Here is a 21,190-nt window from a genome sequence, read left to right on the forward strand (position 1 = left end):
CCAGTGATACTTTGCTGAACTACCTTGGGTGAAGGCAAAACTTTTGCTTGGGCCAGCTAACTCCTTAGTCCATGCAAACTAAGATGATGGTGGCTACCGCTGGGTCGGACTGTGACACGTGGTAGGTGATAAATGTGATACACTGCATCTGTGAAGAATATACTTTTTTCATAATCTTGCCTTGGGATGAGGAAGTTGTTTTTTGAAGTCCTGAGTTTGTTCTGTCATGTGCTGTTATAATTTGGTGGCAGTCTGTGCATGCATTTAACTTGTCCTGCAAAGAGGTAGTACATACTTAAAGCACCAGAAGACTAGAAGCACAAAACTGCACCTTTGTCAGTAGAGACTATGGTTCTTCACATTTTTGCTGAAAGAAAAATATAGAGAGAAGGGATTTTTAAAATAGTGACATGTCCTAAGCATTACTCAATGAGGTGGTTTTTTTCACCAGTATGATTTGTGCTGTTCACTGGGTTTCTTTTATTGCCATAATACACCACCCATTTCTCTATTATACCTTATTGAATTACAAGGCAATGAAGCCAGTTCATTCTATTTAATAAACTTTTATAATTCACAGTAATAACTAGTATTCTGGAAGTCTTTCTGTCACTTTAAAAAAAATGTGCTTAAGTCATGTGGAAGACTGTCCCATTTTAGATGAGTGTATGCAGAAGTGGACGGCTGTCACCTCTTCTGATATTCACTGTTTTGAAGAGAAGCAAGAAATGTCACAACATGTAGCCAGTGGTGATGCAGTTTTGCCAGTGCTTTATCATGGAGGTATTGTTCTGTTGGCTATTTACTCTTGCAGAAGCTATAGAGTGATTATTTACTTATGAAGCTAGATGATACCATGTTTCATCAAGATTTTTTTATTTATGTGTGGCTTTCGGGGGTCACTTGCTGCTGTCCCCCGGCCCCCTGGAACCCCTCCGGCTAGCTGTCCCCTCCGGAGGCTGGGGTTTTCCGCGGTCCCACTGCCCTGGGCTTACCAGGCAGCGGCTGGGTTAGCACGGTCCGAGCTGCGGCGTTGCCTTGGTCACCGCTAGGAGTCGAGATTAAGAGACCAAGAGAGACCAATGGTATGCTTGTCCAGAGAGATTGTATTGCCTGAACCATTGCAGGGACCAAAGGCCCTGGGCTACTGCCCAAATACAGTTTTATACAGCAAAATTAAGAGATAAGGTCTAAACAATGGGGAGATACTGTCCAGCTAAGGCACATCAGAACCGCCCCAGGGGCCGGGTCCAATGGGAATTGCTGAGGGGTGGGGAGAAGGGGGTTTACAGGGGAATGCCAAAGCAGAACTTTCCCAAAACAATGGAGCATACATAAATGTATCTTTTCCCTCAGTTTCTCATTCCCAAGGCCTTTCTAAAACCCTTCCTCCACACTACCATGCCAGCATGATAGCAACATTTATGTCTTTGCCATGGCATCTGTTGTGATAATGTGCCTCAAGTTACTCTTTTCCAAAGACTTCAGCCAGGCTTTAATAAGGGAAAGAGGAAGATCTGTAGCAGTCTCTTTTATTGGTCATTCTTGTACTACAGTCATGTAATTAAAAAAAGAAGCCTCTTAAAATTTTGCCCTGTGCAATCTGTGCTAAAATATGTATCAAACAGAGGGAAGTTTGTTTTCAGATCCTTCCTTGTTACTTATTACTTATTTAAGAATTCAAGAGGGGATGATCCCAGGAAATCAAGCTGATGTCTCAGTGCTGTAATTGCCCTGTGATGCAATCTCATGTTGAAATGGTATCTCTAGATGAAATCTTCTGAGCTGTTGCACAGCATGGGAGGGTGGGGGATGGTGTTATAAAATACACAGATTGCAAATTCACCACTCTGTAAAAGGTGCTAGAGTTACAGTGAGGAGGGATATTCCCCTTACTGCTAATAAAACTGTCATGATTTCAAGGACACTGCTGCAGTCCCCTTAGCAAAAGCTCAAAGCTGCAATTTGACTCAGGCCTGATGGAGGGTGAACAGGTGGATAATGGGGACTGTAACAGCAGGGTAACAGTGAGAAAGGAGAGCCTATACACAGTGATAATTGCATGTTAATTAAGGAGAAAAAGAGGGAGGCAGGTAGATGTGGGCTGTAAATGCTGCAAGAGACTGATAGAGGGGAAAGGAGAGTATGGGGGAACTGATGGTCCCTTTGTCTTAGTGAATGCCCTGTGGTGGCTTAGAAGAGGCTGCAGGGGGAGCACATGGGGCTGCCTTTCAGTGGTTTTCAAGATGCTGCTCCCTTTATCCAGCCGTCTCTGGTTAGGGTGCTGTGGAGATGAAGAAAGCCCTAGTCCTCCTGTCAGCTTCACAGCTGGTTCCTGTCAGCGAGGAGACTGGTGAGGCATCTGTCTGTACATGGGGGCTGTGCTGCAGGGCTGGAGGCTGTCCAGCCTGGCTCTTCACCAGTCCAACAGGGCTGTTGAAGCCAGGTATCAGTTTCCTGCCTGTAACCGCAAGAAAGGGTGTTTAACAAAATGAAACTGGTACCACAGAAGTAGCACTGCACATGTCACACAGTATATCAATTAATTTCACATGCTCCAGAAGCTCTGGAGATAGTATACTTAATGTTATCTCCTACCTCACTTAATGGGATTTTATTAGAAAAATATATTGAAGTGGATAGAGGGTGAGGGAGAAATTGAACAGCATTGTGAACAGACTGTTCCAAATGATCAGGTTACCACAGCCTAATAAGATAAGGCAATGGGAATGGGCATAAGCTGCTACCTGGGTGGTTTTGACTGATGTGGTCTCTAATTGCAGTGGGATAGAAATTAATTGACTTGCCAGCTGCTGTTCTGCATCCAACTAATATTAAAAATGTTGTGGAAACCCAGTGGTTGTGGAGCATCTGCCACTTCACATACTTTTCTTAGAGCCTCCTATTCTAAATATAATGGTCCTAGTGTCTACCATAATGCCTGATACTTCTGTTTTAAAAGTGAGTAGCAGAGAAGGACTTGGATACTCTACATGGAAATACAGACTTTTCCACCATTACTTTGGGCTCAGTCAGGTATTTAGTAAGTTCAGCAAATCCCTAAGGACACATGAGAAGCAGTTGTAGGCCAGTGCTGGTAGGCACTACCATGCAGCTGTAAGCAGCATTAAGGCAAGGATTTGTAGAGTCAATAAGCTCAGTGTTATAGGTGGGGTAAGCCTGAGAGCATGACAGAGGTGGGAGCAACTTTTGCCCTTTTGTTGCTCTTCTTGAAAGAAAGAAACCAGGGAAAATTGCTGTCCACCTTTATCCAAAGGGTTATTACAGTTTTGCAATGTGTATTTCTTGTCTGTCATTAGAGACCAGTGTTTATCTGTTCCGCCACGTGTGTGCTAACAGCTCTGGGGGTGCTGTGTGCTTGCAGACCTACATTGGTTCAATAGTCATCTCTGTGAACCCCTACAAGAGCATCCCAGGGCTGTACGACTGCGCCGCCGTGGAGTGGTATAGCAAGCACCACATGGGAGAGATCTCGCCTCACATCTTCGCTGTGGCCAACGAGTGCTACCGCTGCCTCTGGAAGTGCCGTGACAACCAGTGTATCCTCATCAGGTGAGTGGTGGCTGCTGCTGCTCTGGGTATCCCTGATGGTGAGCCTGGCTGTGGGCTACGTGGGGAGAACTCCCAAAAATAAATGCAGGCTATTAAAGCAGCACTGTTTCAAGAGAGTTCTGAACTTGTTTTTTGTCATTCTGTGCACCTCTATCAAAATGTTAATTTTATTTACACATCTTACATCTAGTGAAAAAATCTATTGTAGTTTTGTGCATTTTTTTGTCTTCACAACATCAAATGTTACCCTAAGTGTTTTCCCTCCCGTTTAAAGACCTCTGTGCAGCTCAGTACTTTGTTACCACTAGATCCTGATTCCTGTATGGAGAGGAAAAGAAAAAATTAACCTACCAGTTCTTGAGATATGCAAATAAGTAAATAAGAACAGCAAAAGAGAAACCCCTCCATATTTCAGCCACTTAATTCTGCCTGATTAATCTTCCTTGCTTAATCTTGTTGTGCTTTAATTTAATGGTGCTTTAATAGCTTCCCGTTTGGGCCACTGTGTAGCTAGTATTCAGAATCTGGCTGGGGCCGAGTGTGCGTTAAGGAGCAGTTGGCAATTCAATACCTTTTCTCTGCTTTCAGCTCCTTCCTTCTGGCTCCAGAAGAGCTGAAAATGCAGCCAGCTCTTTTCCTGTTCCCTAGCCTGCCAGCTCAGCTGTGTTGGCTCACACACAGGCAGGGAGACGAAAGTCGGGCCTGCTGGATAGGGAGGAGCAGGTCACTGCAGCATGGCCTTGGCCACCCAGCTCTGGACAGGGGGTGATGCTCAGCAGGGTAGGAGACCTTGTGTTTCCCCTCCCTTTCCTCTCTTGCCTTCACAGCATTTTTGTGATTAGGCCTACTTGCTGTCGTCTTCCTGCACCGCAAAGTTACACATGTAGAGCTCTTCAGGCACAAGTTGACATGATTTTGGCTTGTCTCCTGACCTCCCCAGGAATCCTTGTGGTGGCTGTAGGACTGACTGCAGCATGGGGCAGATGGTGGGACAGAGGGGGGGATGAGGCAAAGTGAGAGCAGCACCTTTGGCAATAGCCAGTTTCTACTGACATTTCAGATTGTGGGGCAGGTTGCAAGGCTTCATGGATAAGAGGGGGATTTAGTGGATGTAGATCAGCACCCAAGCTGTTAGAAATGTGGATTAGCTGCAACACAGCCAGGCCTGCGTGCAACTTTCTGCAGGCTCACAGGTCACTGTGCCCACCTGCCCTCACCTCTAGGCAGGTTCTGCTTTACATTTACACAACTCTGAAGAGTGTCATGCGTTCTTTAACTGTTTTTCTCCTTCCTATTACTTAATACCTAGTTCTGTACATATAAAGATGAGCTCAGGTAAGGGTCCAAGCAAAAATAAAGTTCACAGAGATCTTTGTCATGTGACAATAGCTAGCTTGGAGTCATGATTTTGTCTTTTATTGCCAGGCAGTTACTTGTGAACAGCCTGTGTACACAAATTTAGGGACCAAACCAATTTCTGGTGGCCATTGGTATTTTTGCCATTCTGTACTAGTCTAGTATTTTACCTTTCATTGCAGTTTCTTACGAGCTGCCAAGAGGAAAGGACATTATGCACTAAAATGGACATAAGCAGAAGTTTGTGATGTTCCGGGGGAGTTTTCAGCACTTTCTGCTCTGTAAACCATGTACTTTGGTTTACATAAAGCTTTACATGTGCTTTGATTTACATAAGCTATAATATGGAGAAGTTTTGTATTAAGAATCTCTTTTAAAATTGTTTACTGTGGTCATAGTTTGAAACAGTGATTTGTGTAAGTTCTGTGTTTCAGATAAGTGCCACAATACAACCATATAAGGGTATCTTGCTACTGCAGAAATTGAGGTAACATGCAATTCAAATTAAAAAAAAATGAATGCCAAATCTTCTTTCCTAAAAGAGCATTATCTGCTCTGTCTGTGAAGGACTCAGAATAGGATTTTTAAAAATCTCTTCAGGTTTCCATGGCCCTCCTACAGCTTAGGAAAGTCCCTGTTGTCACATGCCTAGTTTAGGGCATAGAAAGTGGAGGTATAACAGTGTGTTTGGCAAATTCAGCATCCTGGTATTCCTGCATCTTTTACTTGTTTAGAATTAGACATTGAAACAAGTCACTGTACTTTCACTGTAACCTTCTTGGTTATTCCTGGCATTTGGAAAAGAAAGTAACCAAGTGGAGCTCTTTAGTGTTTGAACTCAGACAAATATTCTGGTCTTATATTTAATGTAAGAGATGATGAAGAGAAAAATTCTGTTGCATCTCGAAAACACGGTAGTTGAAATAAGGGAAATATTCACATTCTGGCAGGCAGTTTGAGCTACTCCTGACCTTGGGATCTCAGCACTCAGTAGCAAATTATAACAGCCCCACAAAGGAAGGTGCTTGGAATGTTTTCTGATGATCCTCTGGACTTGAAGTGCCCCCTGCTGGCCCCCAGAGTTAACTCAGCTTTGGTTTGGAGCTTTGGGTTTAAAAACCTGTGAAAAAACTTATAGTGTTTTGAAATATTAATATTGGGATATTTTTCTGGCTGGGGTAGGGTGAGAGGGTGAATTGCAGAACACGAATTAGAAAAACTCAGAATATCATTAAAACGTGTGACCATTTTTCCAGTCTAACAATCCAGATCAGAGGTGAAAAGGAAGGAAATACAGAAGAGATGATAAATTGAATGACCCAAAGATGTTTATTTATTGTTGTGTGTAACAGGCATTAATTCATGATAATGCTGTCAACATTTAGCAGCCTAAAATGTCAACAAAACAGCACACTGAAGAAGCTGTACACAACTAATGTATTACAATATATACATAGTTATGAAATTATGTTTTAACTCTCCCAGGCTAAAAAAATAGTTTTTCTGTAGACAAAAACATCTACATCAATGAATTTTCAGTTTCATGTTGGTCTGAACCATTACTGTAGAGTTCAGTTTAACTTAAAACAAGGGGGGGAAAACCCACCATGTTAAAAACATCTTCTGATTTTTCAGCTGCGTACCTCAGGAACCTGAAAAAAGTCCAGAAGTCCATCTAATTTGAGCAATAGCCAAACAGGAAAGGGGCTGAGCTCCCCTATGATTAGCTGAAGTTCACAAGTTGAGACCAAATTCAAACCTCCACACCTTTATTACAAGAATAGGAAAATGTCTTTTGGTTTGGGCTTTTTTTTCTGCTCTGTTTAAGGTGATCTAGTCTGTGCAGAAGAAAACACGTGCTCTTCTTTCAGATAAAATTGCAATTGATCCACGTCAGAGCACTCCCAAAGAAGTGTAAAGGGAGCCACAACCATTGCTCTCTGTGATATTCAAGTCAGTGTTATGAGTGGGAAATTGCTGTCTGATACCAATTAGTTCTCTCTCTTATTATTATCTCATGGCCTGAAAGTTTTTGTTACTGTTTTTCAGCTTGAAAATCAATATGAACCAAATCTTTTATATGGGACCCAGACCTGTGATGGGTGTCATGTCCTTGTCAGACTGATGCACCAAAGTTCAGATATGCATTTGATGAAGTATATTTGCTGAAGGGGCCTCTTTTATTTGTATGTATCATCTGTCTTGGGGTTTTAAAGGAAGCAGACTGTTAAGGCCCCAAAAACCTCACTTGACAAGGCTCTTAGAAGGATTTCTGGTTGTTCATGTACTCAGATGCATGGGAGAAATACTGAGAAGATATTCTCAAGGGGTCAAAACAACAAAAAACTTTACTGACAGCTTTGGAAAATCAGAAGACTTTTGCAAGGGTTTAGAGCAGCATTCCATTAACATGAAACACTTCTCAAAGCATTAACTTAGCCCTTTAACTTTGCAAACTTTAAGCTCATCCAGTTTTAGGTTACACAAAACTCTGAGAAGAGGTAATTGGAGGGAGAAAGAGAGAAAGGCAGAAAAGATACAAAAAAGAACAAGTGTAGCTATCACTCCTGGTTCCAGCAGTGTTCAGCTCATAGAAATTCCAAGAGGAGGTAGGGTCAAGACATGTGTTGGCCTCCTGTCTCAGTCAAGAACCCTTTGGCCTTCCTGGGCCCTTCCTTAATTTGGGGTGTCTGGTCATATGGCTCTCAGGAGCTGGGTTAGGGGTTCCAAAGGTGCTCATGGAGCAGTGCCTTTGATGTGTCAGTGATTAGCAGCCACTATGGACTGTTCTTCTGTCTCTTACAGACAGAACAGGGAAGTGATTTAGTGTTATGTCCTTCAGAAGGAGGAGTCTCTCTCAGTCACCCCTTTTTATGCTGTGGCAGTCATGAGTCCACGCTGCTGTGCCCTTAGCTCTGCATAGAACAAGTAATGGAGAAAGTCTAAAGATCTACGTGGGGGCCTTCTGGCCTGCTGTCAGACTTAATATGTTCGCAGTCCTGAATGTAGTGATGTGGAACAAGCTGGGCACTTAAACTCATGGGCTGGAAAGGTTATTGGAAAGGTTGCACTAAAAAATTCATCCTTTTACTGACCTTGTAGGCAAAAGCTTTCTAAGGACTCTGAAAGATTGATCCCATGTAACTGTAAAAATGAATAGAATGGAGTGGTTACTAAATGAGTAGAGAACATTGCATAAATCCATCCTTTGGACTTCATGGAACTGAAGGTGGTTCAGAGGAAAATTTTAAAAGTAATAAAAAGTATGACATGGGAAATGGCTAATGGAGATAGGTACCTTCAATTTGAGGCAATAACCATCAAGTCATGCACAGCAGAAAGAGTGCCAGGATGAATTGTTGGTTTCTCCTTCCACCATGAGAGCTGAGAGGTATTAAATGAAGCTAATAGGAAGTGGATCTGGAAAAACAAGACTATTTGCTTTTCAAGGGAGTATGGCTAGAAACTCATAGATGATAAATATATTGAGGTTTACAGGACATGTAAAAACCAGATTTATATCAGGAAGCCTCTGAACAGCGAATAACTGGAAGCTGGAATAACACACAAGGGAAATAATCTCCAACTGGCAACTGTCAAAACAGGACACTGGTCAGGTTCAGAATCTAACCAGTTCTGAGTCTCTCCTGTTCTAAGAAAAAAACAAGAACATGTCATTGTGCATAATGCCAGCTGTACCAGTGAGAGGTGCAGGAGATATATTTCCATCAGCTTTGAATAACTCACTTGCAGAATGGCTCTCAATTATAGTGGGGTGACTTTCAGCTTCCATAGAACTACAGATTCTCCTGATCAGGGGACAGTGGGTGGGGGAAGAGGAAGGACAGTATCAATGAAAGGGGTGATGTCCTCAATGTCACCCTGTGCCTGCTGTTGAGCTATAAGCATGGCTCAGAGGGAGAGAATTAGGCAGGAAGAGGTGTGTATCACCTGATGCTTTATTGCACTAAACAAGAATAATGCAAGGGTTTGTGAAGCTCTCTCAAAACTACTAGTAAAAATGAGGGGTTTTATGGCAAGTATTAAATGCAGGAATATTAATTATTTCTTCTTGGGCAGAAGAGGCGAGTGAGTGAGGACCTGCAAAGAAAAAGGGAAGGAATACTGGAAAGGCCAGACATCAAGGGTGAAATTACATAAAAAACATCACAGAATTTGTTTGATGTGATACAAATATAACGGATGAATCACATTTGCTGGAACATATTTGCAGTTATGAAGATGTCTTATTATGTTTCGTGAATGTCTCTTCCCTAATTTTATTGTTGACATTCATTTGCAGGAAAATGTCATGCTGTATTTATGGGTGGTAGCTTTCTTCCTTGCATTTTACTACAAAACATCATTTATACTTTGCTGTAATCTAAAATCAGTGGGGTCATTACTCAGCAATGGCACAACAAAAGACTTTCAAATTATCTAGGCTTGCTCCACATGCCCAGTTGTGCTCCATCAAAGTCAAAATTCCCACTTGCTACAATGGAAAAGGTGAAGTAAGACCAAAATGTACCCTCTTTCTTTGGGAATAAACTGGAATTAGCTACAGCTTAATTAGGGCCTAGGTCATAGCTTAGGATACAATGCTATTATTGTCGATGAAGAGTGAGAAAACTAGACAAACTTTCCCTACAAGTTATATTTCTTAATGTCTCACTAGGGAGGGAAAGGTTATTGGGGAAATGAGCCAAATCTAAACTTTCCCTTTTTAGAGTGCTGGTTTTGAAGAGAAACTGAGTATATTGCTTTCTCTTTCTAATAAGCAGGGTTGCTTATTAACAATTTGGTTTTAAAATGTCAATTTAGCGTTATCAAATACCTTTGTTCTCCTGTGGGTGGTGATGAGAGGTTTTATATCTCTGATGGTAATAAGAGGCAGAAATTGGATGTTTTGAACTCGCAAAAATCTGGTTTCTTTCAAAAGGTATATAAAAAGTTTATTTGAACAGTATGTAGCTCACTAAAAATTTCAGTATTAATTATATGAGTAGTCTTTATGTGTTAGAATGTTCAACTGGTGTCTCTAACTTCCTCCTCCTCCCAGCAGGGCTCCTTCATTAGCTAGATTGCTGCAATGTATCCCAGACTTTCCATATCCTAATTCTTAGTTTGGTCTTTATCCCTGACCATTGTCATGTCTTTGTTGTGAGTTTGTTTTAACGTGATGGTGGGAAGTGCTGGATAATTGTTTGCATTCAGAGAGCTCTTTGTTGCCTCCTAGGTGTGTGTACATACACAGTCAGTGCCTTGAAATTCTGTCTGGGCACTTATAAAACTTAAAGACAGCTTGTGTTTTTCCCTGGATATCATATTCAAGAAGTTTAATGGGGTTTTCTAGCTTCATTTGACCATCACTTCTAATCACCCCAGTCTTCCTGACCTCCAGTAATGTAGAGATTGGGTGGCTAGCCAGAAGGCTTCTTTGCTGACCACTGGGACTGTGCAAACTATTTCCTCCTCTTCTTTCAGTGGTGAAAGTGGTGCTGGTAAGACGGAGAGCACTAAGCTGATTCTCAAGTTCTTGTCTGCAATGAGCCAACATTCACTGGAGCTGTCCTCCAGAGAGAAGACCTCCTCTGTGGAGCAAGCTATTCTTGAGAGCAGGTACAGGATCTTTCAATACATTGGTGTTTTCTTCAGAAGACACAAGCCTTGACATTGAAATGAGAGCTTGCAGTGTAATCAAATATGTGTGTGTGTTTACTGAACAGTAAAATGTATACTGGAGAAAGGGAAATACTCCATAAAACAAAATTACCTGGCTGCCTTAGAGAATTGTGAGCACGATTGTATCTCTTAGTGAAGCAAAATGGATGAAGCTTTAATGGTGGCTTTCATTTTTGTTTGGGGCTGAATTCAGATAATCTGGGTAAGTAAAATGGGTGATGGGAGAGGGAAATCTTTGGTTCAGTTTGTGTAGCCTGAGGATAGGGTAGAACAAGATACAACATGGTGAGGATAAAGTGCTCAAGCAGTAAAAGCATGCTGAGGAAAGGGAGGATAAGGAGAACTGATAAGACAGATGAGTAAATGCATCAGATAAATTTGACACAATCTATGCAAGCAAAAAAGAAGTCTTGGTGTTGACGTGAAATGACACGGTTCTAAACTAGTTAAAAACAAAGGCAATTTGAGATGCTATTACTTTAGTTTATCTTGCTTCATCTCTGCTGTACATGCTGTATCTTGATGTGGTTATTTTGTTTAATTTCCCTAGGACAAGGACTCTTTGCATCCATCTAGCAATTTGCATGTGCTGAGATTTTTTATTTCTATGTTTTAAGTACTGGGGTGAGAATTGTGTGCATCTTTTTGAGTGATTATAAAAGAAATAGCAAGTAGCAGTTACTACTCTGAAGCTGCAGAGTAGTTCAGTATGATTTATCTTCCTGTTGCATGAATACTTGCATCTTCTGCTAGGAAACTGAGATGCCCATTGCTAAATGGAGGGTAATGCTAGGATGTAGGCTGCTGCTAAGGAGAGTGTCAGAGGGGAGCTTGTCAGAGTGCTGTTCCTTTCATCAGCCCCGTGTGAAGTTGTTGGCATGCTGGTCACATGTTAACACTCCTGTCGTTCTCTATCTTCACAGTCCAATTATGGAAGCTTTTGGCAATGCAAAGACTGTTTACAACAACAACTCAAGTCGCTTTGGGAAGTTTATTCAGCTGAACATCTGTCAGAAAGGAAACATTCAGGGAGGAAGAATTATGGATTGTATCCTTGTTTGGTGTTTCTTTCCCCTGTTTGTGGGAAACGCCCAGGTACCTCCTTGATGGAGAACTGAGGGAGAACTGGCTTCCTTTTGTCTGTCCTTTCACCCCATCCTGAAATATGTGCAGTTAAATTGAGCTGGTGTAGGTGGGAAGGGGAAGCAGCAACACCAAATTCACACATGCACTCATGTTTTTGTGGCGGCATGGGGGGGTCTGTACTCTTGGAGGAACAGCACTTTGGATTGCTGCTGCTAGCATGACAGAACTTGTGTGCATTTCCCATGTAATGAGCTAAAACAGGCTAAGTCCTTGGGAATAACTTGAGTTGTTGGCCATTTCCCTCATTACTGTATCCTAAGATAAGCTGCTTAGTTCTCTAGAAAATTACTTGAAAGAACAGAGCTGCTCAATTTCTGCAGTGTGAGTCTGGGTGGGTTAAATCCTCAGATTTATCCTGCATTTGGCAAAATCAGTCTATGAGCCAGCTCCACCAGAGCAACAGAGGTGTGGGGATAAGGAATATTCCAAAGAGATCCTATTTGCTGTTTTAAACATAAACTGCATTTTCAGTGGGAAAAATTTAACTCTTAAGGTTGTTTCCAAGCTTTAGGGAAAAAGGCAAAAGAAAAGAGATGTCATTTAAAATGCAGACTCTGCCAAGTCCAGTTTTGATGAGATGGAAGAGAAGGTGTTGATATACTGGTTTTAGAAGTACTACAATATTATTATTCTTGCTCCTTTATTTATCTTGTTGGAAGTATGAAACGGGCTTAGCATTTTTTAAGAGAAAACCATGATAGTCTTCCTATTGTCTTAAATGAAAGAAGGAAAATTATAAAAAGCTTCTGCATTAATTGATTATTACTTTATTCCTTGACTGAAGCTTTTCTTGTTGGCTCCAGATTTATTGGAAAAAGTAAGTGGATGTTTTCTTTTGCTTAGCAAATTGTGTTTGATCAAATTTTTGTCTGAGACTGTAGGTAAAAAATTTGTCTTCATAAATGATCACCTAAGTGGAAACTATTTTTTACTTCAACAGAATCGTGTAGTAAGACAAAACCCTGGGGAAAGAAATTATCATATATTCTATGCTCTGCTGGCAGGGATAGAAGAGAGAGAGAAAGGTGAGTAGCAAAGCGCAAGTCATACAGCTGTAGTGGTTTTCTGCTAGCAGTCAGCAGTGGTGACAGCAGTGGAGAATTTAACTGCAGAAACCCAGTAACTCAAGCTGAGAAATAGGTTATTTATTCAGTGAGTGTGAATTTGAGCTCAACTTGAGAAAGGAAGCCGCTTAGCTGAAGAATGTCACTGAGCTGACAGTAGTTTTCCTCCCAGCTTCTGCTGTGGCCTTGGGAAAATTACTTGGGGACAAACATGCCTCATTGTGTTCAAACTGAATATTTTTGCTGGTACTAAATAACTCCAGTGCAACAAAGATAAATAATTATGTTTTTTCTAATCCTTTCTCATAAAGAGTAAATCCACTGAACAAAAGAAATGACATTTTTATATGTGCAAAATTGCCTAAAGCTGTTTCAGCATCTCCTTGTGGGCCTGCTGTCTTTGTATACTAAAATAATAATAGAGTTAACTCTATTATGCAGCTAAAGCAAAATAACACCCCATCTGATTTTAATACAAAACCTTGTCTTGTGCATTGTCATAATTTCTGAGCAAATGAATTTTGAACTGTTTAAGTCTGACATAGTAACTTGTGGAGTACTTCTGTTTTGGTATTCCTTTTCACTCCCCCTGTTTTCTCTCATTTAGATGCTTTTTACTTATCTGTACCCGAGAACTACCACTACCTGAACCAGTCTGGATGTATAGTGGATAAGACAATCAGTGATAAAGATTCTTTCAAGGAAGTCATTGTGAGTTACTTTCCTAGCTGTTTTGCTTTAAAAGTGCTGGAAGTTCAGTTGTGTGCTGCCCATTGACAGAGCAGTGTAGAAAGCCTTCCTGTGCTTTCCTCTGTGTGCAACTCTCTCATTAAGGCATTTATCTTACAGGGACTTATATTTTCTCAAAATGCTTCACTGTCATTTTGACTATGTCTTTATCTTTCCTGCAGTATGTCATTTTTACTCTGTTGTTTCAAAACATTAGCAAAATGCTTATGTTTTGAAATGAAAACAATATCTGTTGGGAAGTCAGTAAGACTTTTACATGCCATTGTCTTTCCCTGCATTGTTTTGTATTACAGATATGTATGCATATATGTGTATATATATATATTTAACCATTTTTTAATCTGAAAGCTTTGCCCAAATCATGTGGCATCTACTGCGTGGAGTCTGCAGTACAGCACACCGGGAGCAAAGCGCCTGTGACTCTTCAAGTTGCAGCTGGGAAATCCAGTTGTGTGGAGTAACTTATACAATAGAGTTTGAAAACAGAAGCACAGATTAAAAATCCAGGTCCTGATGGAATCTCTCTGAATGGCTTTTTGTCTAACCTCCACAGCAATTAGTCCATACTAAACACACTAATTGGGTATTGTAGTACTGAGGTGATGTGTGTTAGATTTTAAAAATCATATAAAACATTTGGTTTTATGCCCTTCACGAAACTTTTGTTGTTTAGCTATGTTAATCTTTTTGCCAAACTGATGAATTAATGTCTCGTGGATGCAGCAGTTTCTCAGTGTGAAAATCTCTAACCTTGTATGGCAGAAGGAAATGTTGGAAACATTGGTAACTTACCTATATTGTAGTCACATGCTGAAGTTATCATGACATTTACAGGCTAGGCAGACCATGAAGTCGGTTGGGCAGGTCATATTTACCTGCTGCCTGCAGCATGGGCAGGCTGGGAGCAGGGCTGCCAGGCTGCACTCCTAGAGCAGGATGTGGGCAGAAACCCCCACAGCTCATCCTCACCTGTCTTTTCCTGTTACAGTTATCTCCTTTAGCTGCTTTTATTGCAGTGTAAGTCTTGGAAATGTTACTGAAGGGAAATGTTTTTATAGGAGACAGGAAGGAACAGCAAAGTGTGCAGGGAGATGAACTTGTAATGCTGCCTTCCTTTTGTTGTGAGAGGTCTTCTTTACAAAATAAACCTTCAACCATTATCTCTGCTTTGAATTGTGGGATGAGTCTGAGGCTTTTCCATTTGTAATGGATGATCTATGAAAGACAAAGTGTGTCATCTGTCAAACACCTGCAGTGATTATAACATGATGAGTCTGATTGTAAGGGTACAAAACAATGATCTGGTCTCAAACAGGCTCATATTACACCAAAATTTGGAAGATTTGGTCATTTCAAGAGGCATACAATTACCCCTTCTGTGTCAAAGGAACGTATGTGTTCCTCTTGTTTTAGCATTTTACTATTTGCTTTTCTCCTCATTTATGTAGTTGAGCCTTGATTGTTACCATGCCGTTAATTCATAAATTCAGCGCTTTTTATATAGATACCTTTCTTCCTCAGTTTGACTGGAAGTTGTCAGACCACATTGGGTAAGGTGCATGTTTGGGCACAAAAATGATCAAATCTTAAATGCTGCTGTGTTTTCTCCCCCATGCCTTGTTACCTACAGGCCAATAAGCAAATTTTGATAAAAACATGCAGAAGGTAATCACTTAATAATTGAAATTTTAGTAATTGCATTTGATGCACAACTCAGTGGGTCACTCCAATATTTATACAATTTTAATGATGAATTTGAAAGCAAATTACAACATCATTACGGCATCAAAATGAAATTTCTTAAAAGCAGAGTGATACTTACATGTTCCAAGATGTCCCAGTGATGCCTTAGAGTGTATTCAGTTTGGGATGAAACCAAAGGAATGAACTCAAGCCATTTTAGTCCTGACTTGCTCTCCTAAGGCCTCCCATTTTTGAGTCTGTGCATGTTATTGAAGAAGCTCACATGTCATTCCAGACTGCAATGGAAGTGATGGAGTTCAGCAGGGAGGAAGTACGAGAAATTCTGAGGCTTTTGGCTGGCATTTTGCATCTGGGAAATGTTGAGTTCATCACTGCTGGTGGGGCTCAAGTGTCCTTTAAAACAGGTGAGAAGGCTGTGCATACAAATCTAAATATTTCTTGGGGTTCTGAAAGCCTTATTTGTTGCTAGTGTATCTGAACATAGCACAGACAAGGAGTGAAGGGGTTTTACTGTTTTTTAACATCTGTAAATATTGATTAAAATGTTACTTTGGGAGGATGGAGTTTTGACAGATAAGGCAAAGTAGTCTGCTGCTGGATGCTAGGTCTTAACTTGGGAAGACCTTGGGCACATACTTATTCCATTAACAGTAATGAAATTCTAATTGAATCTAATTCCTTTTGAAATATTCTCAAGCTGATAAAACATAAGTGCTCAAGTACATTCTCTAACCAAGATCTCCACTGAAAGTATCTTTTTTTAGAGCTTTCAGTATTTCAAGTACATATCTGAAAGAATGTGTTGGTATGTATAAAGATTGAGCTGATGGGCATTTAAAATGTTTGTTTAAGTATGGCATTAGAGAGTAGCATTATGCTTTATATGCCACATTATAGCAAAACTGAAGATTAAAGTAAGCATGGAAGAAAAATTTCATTGGTTTATCCTCATCATCCCAAGCAAAACAGAAACACATTCATGTGGACAAAGAGTCAATTACTGTTTGTGTCTGGAAAAATGTGTTAGTAGATTGTTTTGAGTTCTTGACATGTAGCTTTAAGAGGAAAATAAATATTTGTGACTTTCTTGTGATGTACTTCTGCTACTAATTTCTTTCAGTTGTGCATATTTATGCCTTTTCATGAGCATCAAAACAGTATCCTGGAATTTCTCATTGTGTTTCTATCTCTAATCCCTGTCATTTCAGGAGTGTCTTAAATGGTTGTGGTGGTTGTAGTACTACTAATAATAATAGTAGTAAAAAACCAAATTGGTTTCATAGCTTTGTATATTTAGGGACATATTTTTATTTGTCTTTCTCTTCTACCAGCCTTGGGTCGATCTGCTGAGTTACTGGGATTGGACTCCACACAGCTAACAGAAGCATTGACTCAGAGGTCGATGATTCTCAGGGGAGAAGAAATCCTAACACCTCTTAGTATACAACAGGTAAAGGCATCTCAATTTTGACATGTTTTTAGGGTCTTTGAAAGATGTCTTAATCTTCAAGTCCAGAGAAATCATTGATCACTCAAGAACAGAAGCTTAGCTCATACATCAGAATTTTAATCAAAAGTACTACATCATTTTTTTGGGAAGAATCTAATCTCTTTAGATCCCATCCTATTATTCTGGCCAGGGCTTATAGGTTGTCCCTTGTTATTCCTATGAAGACCGATTACTTCCCATTTTTTTCAAATTCTAAGCATGTAGGCTGCTGGTTTTTTCACTGTGGACACCTGTGTCAGGGGAGTGTTTTTTCAAAAATTTCAGGATAAATATTTTTGTAATTTACAATAAAAGAATTAGAAATAGGTACACATAACATTTCCCTCTCAAAAAGGGTGAATTAAGGTATTGTTTCCTACACTTCTCTTTCCTTCCTACACACCTGAAGTTTATAATTTCCTATTGTTTGAATGCTTTAGCTCTGAAATGTAATTTTAAAGCCATATTTTAAAGTCAGCTGTTTTAAGTTAGACTGTTAAAGCTCAAATTTTGATGCTTTGTAAATACTACTACAATTGCTGCCAAGCTACATAGGAATAGGAAGCTGCTGGCATTATGCATTGTTTTGTGCTGTGCTAAGGACACTGACCAGCAGAATATTGTCAGTTCTCAGTCATGGGGTGATTGATGTGTTGTGTATTCCCTCTTTACTGCAGGCAATAGACAGCAGAGATTCTGTGGCTATGGCACTTTATTCTCAGTGTTTTGCATGGGTCATTAAGAAAATCAATAGCAGAATCAGGAGCAAGGAAGACTTCAAGACTATTGGAATTTTGGACATATTTGGGTTTGAAAACTTTGAGGTAAGTTTCAAAAGCTTATTCAAATGGATTGTCTGATATTTATGCTTTGTTGCTTTACATATTTTTGTCATCTTCTCTGGAACTTGATTTTTAAACATGTTATTATCTAACCCATTCCCGTTTGCAAAGTAAAATACCTAAAGTGTATGCATTTTTGAAAATTTCTTGTCTCATTAGATAAACCGTTTTGAGCAGTTCAATATTAACTATGCAAATGAGAAGCTTCAGGAGTATTTCAACAAGCACATTTTTTCCTTGGAGCAACTGGAATACAGCAGGTAAGAGAGAGAGGACAAATTGGAAAGAATTTTGACAATATCATGTTCACCTGAAGTCTTAGTTCACAGCTACCTTAGCTTCCTTTGAAAGTCTCTGTCTGGAGCTGTGTATTTTATAAAAGCAAGCTGATTTTGCTGCAATTTACAAGATAAATACACCAACCTCTCCTATTTCCACAAGTAAAATAATTTCAATGGAAAGGCCTGCTTTATTTTCCTTAGGGAAGGACTAATTTGGGAAGATATTGACTGGACAGACAATGGAGAGTGCTTGGATCTTATTGAAAAGGTAAGAAGGAATTTGATACTGTTACCTATTTTTAGTTTTTTGTTCTGAGGTAATATGTCTTTAAAACATTTGTCAATGCAAAGAACAAGTGAAGAAAATGGTGGATCTTGCATGTTTAAATATAAACCTTTAATCAGATCATTTTTGTGTAAGGCTATGTTAAGGATTATATTGTGAGCGCTTTTCCTTGCAGCAAATTTTCTCTATCTGTGATTACATGCAAAAGCAATATTTGGAGGTGATTAAAAAGAACCATTTGATCCATGCTCTCTCTTGCCATCAGTACAAGGTGGGCTGTGTGAGTTTATCTCAGTGGCAGGTGTGTGACTGCAAGAGTTCAGAAGGGCACAGAAGCGAGTGGCAGCAGGCAGGGCATCCAGCACGCAAGACGTGACTGCAGTCAGGGCAGTGCTGTTTTTCAGGAGCTGCTCTGAGCCCTTGAGAAGTGGCTTATTAAAATGTGCACCTGGACAACTGTGTTTTCCTGAGAGGCTGTTATCAACCTGGAGCTTGCTGGATACATTAATTAAGTGTGGGGTAGCTTGCTTTGTTTACCACCTTTTCTAGCATGAGAAGTGGAGAACATCAAAGGAAATCACACAGAGGTATATGTAAAGCAAAGGGAGGTTATACTTCACACAGGGTGAAGTTAAACTGTGTATTTTTTGCTCTGCCCCTGGACACTGTGGGTGCTAAAAGTTTACATTGTACAGTTCAACAACTGAGTGAATATTTATATGAAGGAAACGTTTTTGAAAGGCTGCTTTTGCACAAACTCCTCAGACCTCAGATCACTGGAGATCTTGGAGGCTGGGGATATATTCTGGGGCAATGTCACTGTATGCATCTAAAAACTTCCTACGTCAGGAGTACTGATTCTTCCAGTAGCTTTTATTTTATTTTAGTAGTTTTTATTTATTTTACCCACAGATCATATGCTCTATATTTCAAAAGGAGCGTTGCCAGAAAAACAGGATTACAGTCACCTTCAATAGTGGGATTTTAGTTGTGTATGAGTGGTTTTGTGCCTCTCTGCACACAGCAACTTCAAGGACTGTGATTTTTCCAAACTGGGGGCAACAGCTGTGTCCATCTGTGCACTAATTCATCTTCTGCCTCTTCTTGCTGTTCTAGAAACTGGGACTACTAGCACTCATCAATGAGGAGAGCCATTTTCCTCAAGCTACTGACTGCACCTTACTGGAGAAGTTGAATGCCCAGCATGCTGTATGTGATGTTTCGTTGATATTTGCTGTGCAAATTATGTAGGATCTCTTTTCTTTGGTAGAATTTCATGGTTCAAACATATGGGTGCATAGTTCTAGAGGCTTTTTTGGATGTGATCATACTTCCATGGCAAGCCATATATTTTGTTGTCAAGGCTGAGTTGGTTACTAGAAGAACATATCCTTGTTGCTGATCACATAAAGGTGTCTACTGTGGTAAATAAGTTAAATTCTTCTCTTAATGAGAGCTCTGTCAACCTGCAGTAGCTCAGATTATTTAGATCTTCAATTTCCTTTGATATAATAAAGCATTTACCTTCATTTACTGAAAGTTTGCAGTTTCTTTTGTCCAGATTAATGTTACCTTTATTTGTGATACTGAAATTATTTTTCATATTTTCTGGGAGGCAAGCATATCCACCAATCTTCCTAACTGCCAGTTTAAGACAGAGCCTTCTATTTCAAAGTGCTTTTTATAGATGGTTTTCCAGGTGGGGTTCAGGTTTATTATAATGCCTTTTTATGTGCTATAAATCTGTTATTACTGCATTTGAAGCAGCCCAGACTAACAAATTCTATTATCATGAGTTGCTTGTTTGCTTTTGGAGCACTAATCTTGCAGAGAGTTTACTGGAAGATAATGGTCTGTTTAGGTATGGGTTGAGAGGATTATGTGACAACCCCCTCCAAATATTTTTCTCTTTTTTTCCCCCCTCCAATTAGAACAATCCTTTTTATGTAAAACCAAGGGTTGCTGTTCACAACTTTGGAGTGATGCACTACGCTGGGGAGGTAATTTCTTTATTTGCTGAAATTATTCCAAGCAGAATTTTCATTACCTTAATTTTCCCCCAAGGCTGCTCAAAATTAACTAAAGCACTCTGTTCCCTCAGCACTTTTTACAGCGCCACTCTTGTGAGAGGTGCCTGACTTTGTGGCTTGTTTTTTGAACCAGCTCTGTTTCCTTCTAGGTCCAATATGATGTCAGGGGCATCTTGGAGAAGAACAGGGATACTTTTAGAGATGATCTCCTGAACTTGTTACGTGAAAGCAGGTAAGTTTCTGCGATTTTTGTTAAGGACATATGCTAAAGGGTGTTCTATCAACTAATTCTGGCAGGATTAAACACCTAATTCTTCTGGGGTTTGAGTACATCAGATGTTGCATAGCAGCAGACCTTGATAGACCTGAAAAGAGCACAGAATGAAATAGAGATGAGCATATCATATCACAGAAATGAGCATATCAGAGTTGCCTGTAAGCAGGTCTGACTGTAATCGGTTCTCACAAAGTTTGGTTTGCCTACATTGTACTATTGTTGCTGTTCAGTCCAGGGGCTTCCTAGAGAACTAATGTGCTGCTCTGTAATGAATAAGGATGCTGGAAGGTGGTTGTGGTTTTTAACTGTTTGAGTGCCTCATAGGCAGCGTGCATGTGTGGGTTTTTACTTCATGTTTGCGTTTCTGGCATTCCCTAATTGGTTAAACATTGGAAACTACCACAGTGCAAACTGCCATATAGCAGTTGCTTTAAGGGGAGAGCTTCTATTAAGATTTATCTGACTGAAAGTCTGTGCTTGGATGCCTGTGGTACCTGCATGTCTCATGTCAGTCTGCTGTGTAAGGTCTTAGGGTCCTTATGGTGGTACCCTGTGAGCTGTGGTGGTACCACATCCCTTTCTGTAGGTGTTTGGTTGAAACTTAAGGACACACAGAGGATTGGCAGAAAAAGAGGGAGCTGAGCCTGAATGTTGCTGACTCATCGGGTGCTCTCCCCTATCCCCTCCAGTCATCCTGCCTTGCTGTA

General features: G+C 40.2%; 2 protein-coding genes across 3 annotated transcripts in view; both read left to right on the forward strand.

The window, feature by feature from the left end:
* Nucleotides 1-11,662, forward strand: part of LOC146768315 (uncharacterized) — a 105,587-nt gene extending 93,925 nt beyond the window's left edge. The window contains exons 6-8 of the mRNA XM_085571672.1: nt 3,386-3,573; nt 10,417-10,551; nt 11,538-11,662. Of these exons, the coding sequence (XP_085427798.1) occupies nt 3,386-3,471 (86 nt within the window). The 3' untranslated portion in view covers nt 3,472-3,573; nt 10,417-10,551; nt 11,538-11,662. The remainder of the gene's footprint in view (nt 1-3,385; nt 3,574-10,416; nt 10,552-11,537) is intronic.
* A 1,038-nt stretch (nt 11,663-12,700) lies between these two features.
* The window catches only part of LOC110479411 (unconventional myosin-X), a 77,185-nt gene continuing 68,695 nt past the window's right edge, over nt 12,701-21,190 (forward strand). For both annotated transcript variants that reach the window (XM_085571668.1, XM_021546725.4), the window contains exons 1-10: nt 12,701-12,785; nt 13,432-13,535; nt 15,553-15,682; nt 16,610-16,728; nt 17,445-17,591; nt 17,769-17,869; nt 18,092-18,158; nt 19,293-19,385; nt 20,108-20,176; nt 20,356-20,438. In XM_085571668.1, the coding sequence (XP_085427794.1) occupies nt 15,559-15,682; nt 16,610-16,728; nt 17,445-17,591; nt 17,769-17,869; nt 18,092-18,158; nt 19,293-19,385; nt 20,108-20,176; nt 20,356-20,438 (803 nt within the window). In that variant the 5' untranslated portion in view covers nt 12,701-12,785; nt 13,432-13,535; nt 15,553-15,558. The remainder of the gene's footprint in view (nt 12,786-13,431; nt 13,536-15,552; nt 15,683-16,609; nt 16,729-17,444; nt 17,592-17,768; nt 17,870-18,091; nt 18,159-19,292; nt 19,386-20,107; nt 20,177-20,355; nt 20,439-21,190) is intronic.

The sequence above is a fragment of the Lonchura striata genome, chromosome 2, assembly GCF_050655825.1.
Source record: "Lonchura striata isolate lonStrDom1 chromosome 2, ASM5065582v1, whole genome shotgun sequence".
Lineage (NCBI taxonomy): Eukaryota > Metazoa > Chordata > Aves > Passeriformes > Estrildidae > Lonchura > Lonchura striata.